We start from the raw sequence: 988 nt of genomic DNA on the forward strand, positions 1-988 counted from the left end.
GCCTCATATTCGCGATCGATCGGGGCCGATTGTTCCTGATCCCCTCCATCATCCCCTTCATCATCATGGCGGCCATGGCCCTTCCCACGGCCCTTGCCGCCGCCTTTACCATGATATGCTCTGACTCTGGTAGGCTCGCTAGAATACATGTTGGGTGAAGACAGTTACAATAAAGTGTGAGTTACAATAAATTAATGCGAACTGCGATGAACACTACAACTAGACCTCATTCTGAACACTATGTCAACACCAAACACCATCGAGCCCACAGAGACGTTGATAACTCTATCACCATCACTACCCCCGCAGAATTACCCCGGCCCTTCCCGTGGATGGTACGAATCACTATACCAGAGGACTGCACTGAATCATCCCCTCATAGCCTTCAACAGAGGAGGTGGCAGGTCTAGGTTGCGAGGATCCTTCATAATACACTCCCGACAGTATCTGAGATTGACTATCACACATCAGTATTGGAGTGGAGGCTACCTTTTCTTGTAGAATACACTGCATCTATTATCAGTACATACCTTCCTACCGCAACTTGAGCATTCCCCACCGAGGACTATCACCGGGGAGTCCGTGCCTGAGAGGGAACTAAAGGGACGTGGGGGCGCTATGTGGCGAATGGCTTACTCCCACTGAATGGAGACTGCAACGAGTAGACTTCCTCTAGGAATACCAAGTCACCCGAGTCCACATAAGGCGGTGACTGGCCAAAGTAGTCGTAACGGCACTTGAATCCACACAGACAGCATAAGAAGGTGCCATGGGACGATCGATGAGGGGCCATATTAACGGCCACTATCACGATAGTAACCAGCACCATCCACCACCACTCTCTCAGGGGCTTAGCTCTTACCTACTGTCTTCGGGTAGATGCGCATCATTCACAACCTCAACGACCTTTGTCCAAACTCTATTTTACATCTCTGAGAGCATCTTATCATCGCTTGCTCAACACGTAATAAATAAGTTCTGCACCCAG

The 988-nt window shown here is 49.7% G+C and overlaps 1 protein-coding gene across 1 annotated transcript; it reads right to left on the reverse strand.

Moving 5' to 3' along the window:
* Positions 1–368: 368 nt before the first annotated feature.
* Positions 369–586, reverse strand: Pmar_PMAR028051 (hypothetical protein; the record flags this gene model as incomplete). Its single annotated transcript, XM_002782508.1, has 2 exons — positions 369–447; positions 490–586. Coding segments are annotated over 2 exons (176 nt in total), but the record flags the coding sequence as incomplete, so codon positions are not given.
* Positions 587–988: the final 402 nt, after the last annotated feature.

This window comes from Perkinsus marinus, assembly GCF_000006405.1.
Source record: "Perkinsus marinus ATCC 50983 genomic scaffold scf_1104296939310, whole genome shotgun sequence".
Classification (NCBI taxonomy): Eukaryota; Perkinsozoa; order Perkinsida; family Perkinsidae; genus Perkinsus; species Perkinsus marinus.